Below are 7,076 nucleotides of genomic sequence, written 5' to 3' on the forward strand. Positions count from 1 at the left end.
AACATACAAAAACTGTAATCGCATTTTTAAGGATTACAAAACATGCTCTACACGTTTTTCGCCCATAATCCATTACAGAACACACATACACACATTCAGAAAATTGTGTGTGGCCCGCAGCCTGAGATTTTTCATACCAATCCAATCAGAGCCAAACGATTTGCCCCAGCAGCGAGCTTCGCTACTGCTTTTTGCGGTTAATTGCAACATGCGAATTATTTTGTTTTTATCGCCCCAAATGCAAATGCAATTCAATCGCGATATTTATATAATTTATTTCAGCAATTAGTTTTGTTTGCGTTTGAATTGTGCAATTTAGTAGCCACCGGACTGCAAATTATAATCACACACACGACTAGATAATAGCTACACACACATACACACACTCGGACGTGTGTGTGTTATTCTCTCGGCTTTAATTTAAATTGCAAATTCACACCTCAATTGCGAAATTTGTGGGCACACACTTAGAGTGCACAAATAAATCTGCGCCTGCATCTCATTTCTTTGCAGCATCAATTTTAAAATTGCTTATTGAAGACTTCAACGAGTTCAAGATAATCTAGAATTGAAGAAAGAATTCATTCGATACTCGAGTGGAGCTAAAACAAACATCCGAGTCACCTGCCGGAACAAGTTTGGAGCTGTTGAGAGCTAAAAGCGGATATCGCAGTGTTGGCAATGAAAATAAATTCCATAAGAAACAGCAAAAAAGTTGTGAAGTGGCAAAGACTTGCGAATATGTAAACAAATACTCGTAAAAAGGGCAAAACTGTCGTCGCGCAGCCAAGAGAAGCTAGAAGGAAGGAAGGAAGCTACAGATACAACTGAAGATACATACGTTCACAGCAACAGCAGCAGCCATTGGCAAACGAATGTTTATAGCACTAATTTTATTTGTTGAACTAACAAAAGCAACAACAAGAACTGCCACAACAATATCTGCAGCACGGCAACGCAAATAAATGTGCTTAGAAAACACAACTGCTCAATAGATTAAAGATGGAGAATGTGCGACTAAAAAGTTCTTTTAGATTAAAAATACAAAATTAATGAAAAAATTATAAAAATTAAATGTAAACAGCCAAGTTGTTAAGTATTGAACTGAAGTTTGAACCTAGAATATAGTTATCCATATCTAGCATACCCTTTTAGTCTCTTTCAGAGGGCATAAAGTGCGAGCCAGGCACATACTCGGGGACATAAAACCCATACGACATTTGCCACATAGTCGAGGCGTCAAACACTGGCCAGGCAAGGCACTTGGCAAATGCGTGAAAACGTGGCACTTCATTCACACCCAACCACACACACTCGCTAGCAATAAGACCCTTCCTTAGCCCCCCCTTTTAACCCACTCTCCAACTCTTGCCTCGGCTAAGTACACACACAGAAAAAGAAACTAAGGCTACGAACGATTTATACGACTATTTGGAACTGGTAGCAATAGCAATAGTAATAGGAAGTAGGAGTAAAAAGAGAGTGGTATAGTATAGTATAGTAAGTAGTGGAGAAAGAGTAAATGCTGCTTAAGTGTGCGTAAATCTATAAGGACGCACATCTGTCTCGTCGCCTTTTTCTAAAGAACCTATCCTATAATTTCTGTCTATCTCTTGCCTCAGCGTCTCCATCTGTCTGTCTATCTGTCTGTCTGTGTGTTCATTGGCTACCCATTTGGTTTTTGTTTTAGTTCGTTTGTTAACACATCGTTGGCTAAATGTTTCACTCGCTGGGCTCGGCTCAGTTCTTTAAATGCTGCTCCATAAAATTGAGCAAAGACCAAAAGCTTTGCTGCTTTTTATTATTATTTTTAGTTCGTCTGTGCTTCGTTTTGAAATTGATAGTTTTAACAAGATTATAATCTGTTTATTCTGCAAAGTGTTACATAAGAAAACAATTTAATTGCCCATATAACGAATGTGAATTGTGTCCTTGTGTCCTTGACTATTTGCTATCAAATGAGATTCATTCTATTTTATGGCACTTTCCAAGCGAAAGACGCAAAAAAAACAGCAAAGGCGAAGCAAATGTATACCTTGAGTTTTGCTGGAATAATTTAAGCTTTATGCTCAAAATGTTCTCACGCCAAATGAGAGGCAAGATTGAAGTGAGGACGTTGGACTGTGGACTTGTGGACTGGCAACAACAATTGAGCTTATTTCCGGCGGAAGCATCAGTGTTTGGCAATTTCCGGTCTGCTTCAGCCTTATCAAGCATTTTTCTATGCACAGCATCTTACCAAGGCAATAAATGTTAATACATATTAGCCAAATGCCTCCGGGACACACTGGTCAGCAATTTACGGCAAACAATATGCGTTTCTCGACATCAATTATTCGTCATATTGAAAGTGGACTCCTTGACTATGTATATAGCATGACCAGAAAGCTCTGCCGTATGTTGTGATCCCCAAAAACGTTGCCTTTTGTTATTTGCAGGCCCTACTCTCTACTCTACTCTTATTCGTTCATTCATTCATTAGCTGGAAATAGTCTCGTAATCATCATCAATAATCTTCTTTGAAAATGCATTACAAATTAATTTTGACAGCTTTTGGCTACGATTAATATCAATTATTTGAATACCAATACCAACGTCAATACCCAATGCGAAATGCAGTTCATAAGCCTGCCCAGAACTTAAGCGCCAGCAACAACAAGAACAATGGAAACAGCATCCCAAATGCGCATTTATTATGCCTCATTGATAACTGAATAGAAGTAAAGACATTGACTAGACTGCTTGCCTCATTGGCTCGGCTTTATTCACTGTGTATCAAAGTCTCTCCGCTTGTTCATTTTAATTGGCATCTATCCCTTGGGATTACCATAGTTATTACCAAGCCCACTAAGTCTCCACATGGCCAAGGCATTTTCAAATTTAAACAAAGCAGCAAATACAAAGCATCTTATGAATGTTTAGAATCTTACATTGATCGAAAATCTAGTTTAAATTATATACTATTTCCGATTTGCACAGTTTATAAATAAAATTTAAATTGTTTGAAAACTTTTATAAATTAGAATTTAAAAATATTAATTTTATTGAATTTAAATTATACAAATGGTAGAAGATTTTTTATCTACAATGAAATTAGTTGGAGAATAAATTAAATAAAATAAAATATTAACAATATATTTTTTAATAAATGAATAATTCATTTATTTATTTTATTTTTAATACGATATTTCATTTTTTAATTATAATTAAGTTTATAAATTTGATAAGCTTTATTATCTACAACAAATTTCAAATTTAAAATTAAAAAATTATTGTTAAATCTACTAATTTCAATTTAATACGCCATTTAGTTTTTATAATTGTTTGTCAGCAAATTTAAACTTTACTACCTAAATCTAACTTTATTTTAGAACAAATTAAAAGAATATACCTTTAAAATTTAAAATTGATTTAACAAAATTTCATAAACAAATTAAAAATATGCTTTTAAGTAGTAAACTTATTCAATTTCGCCAAAAAATCAAAAATAAAAATATAATTTGCCTTTTTCAAATTGCTTAAAAAATTATATGTATTTAATTACTTTGCTAGACAATTAATTCAGAAAAATACATTCTTAATTATTTCTGATTTGAACAAATTGACACATTAATATATATATTTCATCTTTATTTACTCTAAATATTAATTTAAATAAATCTTAATTAGAATTGTTAAAAGATTCATTATCTGCACTGATTATAATAAATTGTTTTTTACAAATCGTTTCTAAATATTCATTTCAATTAAATCTAATTTAAGTGATTCAAATATTCATTATCTAAAATTAAACAAAATCAATTTATGATTATGAAATTACGTTACATATTTGGAAAATTAAATATCTATGCACTTTATTACTTATTAATGTGAAATTATTCCATGCTATTTACTCTAAATTAGTTTAATTTGCAAACTGAATAAAGTTTGTGCTTAATCTCGCATCGAGGTAATAAAAATAAATTACATTCACACATTTGCATACGGTTACGAGCACGTATTTTCTTCCAGTGCAATTTTGTGCTAAGAGTGTTAAATTATGCATGCAACTGCAGCAAATATCTAAAATTAAATAATATTTATTTATGCAATTTTGCGGTAGACCAAATCGCGTCTATTCAATTTACTATTCAAATTGGTCAAAATGTTTTTATGACCACGCCCGAGCATGAATGAGCTTATTAGTTCATACAATTTTGCGAAATGTGAAATTCGTGCCAGTGAATAAATACATACTCAAAAATAATACTTAATATTCAAATGTGCTGCTGCTACTGCGTTGAATTGAAATCAAAACAAGTGCGGGCCATTTGATTTGTTTATTGTTTGACAGTGTTTTCGTCTGGTTCTGGTTCAAAGCCAAAGGTTATCTCGTTGTTGATAACGAGCCGCAAGTCACGGCACGAGCACTTCATCAATGTTCTCTGGCTCATTCGTCAGTTTGAAGTGTAAGCGAAGCGAATATGAAATTCCTGCTCATAGTTGTGTTCTGCGGTGTTGCTGCTGTGGTGAATGCGTCGCCCAACTCCCTGCTGAGTCGCCTGCTGCACCGACAAACAACAACAACAACAACGACAACAACTGCTGCACCGCGTCAAGAAATATTTACGAACAACAATGTGCCCGAAGTGCCAGCTGGCTGCATTGCTCACTACGCGTGCAGCAAGAAACTGACGACGGTGCCGAATCCAAGACCTTGCCTCAAGTACTGCCTGAAGCGCATCGAGTGTCCCGACAAGCCGGTGCAACGTGGCAAGGCCAACGAGTGCGTCGAAGTCGATGCCACCAAAGTGCTGGCCGACTATGAGTCGACCACAGTCAGCAGCAACGATGTGGATGCCACCACCCAAAAGATCATGGAGGTGGCCATGATAGACTTCCCCTGCCAGCCGGGTTATTTGCCCGACAGTCGTGGACGTTGTCGTGAAATTTGGTAACTTTATGTTGCATATAAATGTTTGTTGTGAGTTGCTAATAAAAATAAAACTAAAAATAAACATTATGAATGAATGTGTCTGACATGGCGAAGGCGTGTTGCTGTCCAACTACAAGTCAAAAAAAACAAATTGCTAATTTGCACGTAAATAACTCAATTTGATGCGCCGAGTGGGCGATAAAAAGTACAAGTATTTAAATTAACAAAATGACAAAAGAGGCGTAGACAAACAACATGTCAGAGACGAATGCAGCCAGCCAGACAGCCATCACGTGATTAACGCACATTTCGACCAAGAATTCCCTTATCCCCTTCCTCCACTCTCGATGTTGTTAATATGATGCGCATCCAGCTCAAAGGCCAACCCCATAGACAAACCTCAATCGCAAGGCAGCAAACCAAAGCAACCAAAAAACCCATGAGATTCGGCTGGCTTCTGGCAAAAGTGAAATTTTTATGTGTCTTCGTCATGTTAATTGTTGTTTGGCTTTTGACGAGTTCATTTCTGTTGTTCTTTGTTGGCAGTTGTTTTTCTCACTGTTGTTGTTTTTGTTGCTGGCGGTGGTTAGTGTGGTTGTTATAAGTCATAATTTGCGCGCTTATAAAACTCACAATTTTTGTGCAGAAGTCAAGCCAAAAAAACGCAACTAACTTTATTAACTGACTGCGTAGTCAGCGCCAAGTTTGAGTTCATTTGAGCTCATTCTTTTTGTTTTCTTGATTTCCGTTTCCGGCGCCAACTTTAGTTCAACTTCAGCGCCGCCTTAGCTGCTGTTTCTGCCTCAGCTGCTGCTTATGGTAATCAGCTCATACCAGCAAATTCTTTCTCTCTCTCCCAGCCACGCCCCTTGGCACGTTGACTAGCCCACCTGTGTGTGTGTGTGTGTTGTGTGTGCCGGGAGACCTGGCGTGGCATTTGGAAATTAAACCGCACACGGCCCTTAAAATTTTATAACTTAATTTTTGTTGCACAGTTTTCCCAGTTTTTCTCTCTCTTTATTTCGCCTCTTTTTTGTTGCTCTTGTTTCTGTTGTTGTTGTTGGCTTTGGCATTTTTGTGAACTTTTTTGATTTGATTTTCGCCTTCTGCCGTACTCACACTCACTTTTATTATTTGGTAGTTGCGTTGGCTGTCTTCCACACACACACACACACACACACAAATACTTACTCGCTTTTGGGATTGCCACGTGACCTGCTTTCTGCCGGGAATTGGCCATGCGAATTACAATAATAAACTTGTGAAATTTATTTTATTCAGGAAAATACTTTTGCCGCGCTGATAAGCTTGATCTATAGTCAACAGCCATTTTGAATGGCCTCGCGATAAGGACAATTGCCTGCTGAAGGATTATACCACACACACACACACACAGAGCGCGGAGGGACGATGATGTTGAGACGTGCCTAGCGACCATTTGAAGGTGAAGCGATTGAAATCCACAATAATTCAATTCAATTGCCTCAGCACTAATTGCACAAAACTTAAATGTTTTCACTTGTTACGCTACTTGCTTACGTTTTGTGTAAGCATACCCTGTAATTGCTAAATGGAGAGTGTGATCGGCTGTGAGACACCAGCTATCCACAAAAACACTGCGGTATTACTCATTAGATATACTAAATCATTATACCGAAAATATTCTATCATACAATATTACTAATGGTAATATTTTGTATGTCGATATAAAGTATATAATATATATAAAGTACAAAATATACCACATTTTTAACCAAATTATACAAAATACCTGTTTGGTATATCTGTAGAGAGATAGATTGGAAATCACATCATACTGTATGCCAACGTTTTTATTTACTATATTGGTATATTTTGGATTTTAATTGTAGTAGAATAGTGTTTGATGAGTTTTGTTGCAAATCTGGTATAATTTTACTGCAGCAATATACCAAATACAACCATTGGCATTTGGTATGATTTTTGTATATTAAAAATCTACTATATAAAACAAAACATATCCGATTCTCAACCAAATCAATACGAGTGCCGACGATTATATTTCGTATATCGATATTCTACTATAATCCAAATATACTATAGCGTACAAAGTATACCAGATTGTCAACCAAATCATACCAAATGCCAACGGTTGTATTTGGCATATTGCTACAGTAACAAT

At 36.0% G+C, this 7,076-nt stretch overlaps 1 protein-coding gene across 1 annotated transcript; it reads left to right on the forward strand.

Moving 5' to 3' along the window:
- The first annotated feature begins 4,420 nt into the window (after positions 1-4,420).
- LOC133838219 (uncharacterized) lies at positions 4,421-5,006 on the forward strand. The gene has a single exon (XM_062269241.1). The coding sequence runs from the start codon at positions 4,464-4,466 to the stop codon at positions 4,935-4,937; it is 474 nt and encodes a 157-aa protein (XP_062125225.1). The 5' UTR covers positions 4,421-4,463; the 3' UTR covers positions 4,938-5,006.
- Positions 5,007-7,076: the final 2,070 nt, after the last annotated feature.

The sequence above is a fragment of the Drosophila sulfurigaster genome, chromosome 2R (genome assembly GCF_023558435.1).
Source record: "Drosophila sulfurigaster albostrigata strain 15112-1811.04 chromosome 2R, ASM2355843v2, whole genome shotgun sequence".
NCBI lineage: Eukaryota > Metazoa > Arthropoda > Insecta > Diptera > Drosophilidae > Drosophila > Drosophila sulfurigaster.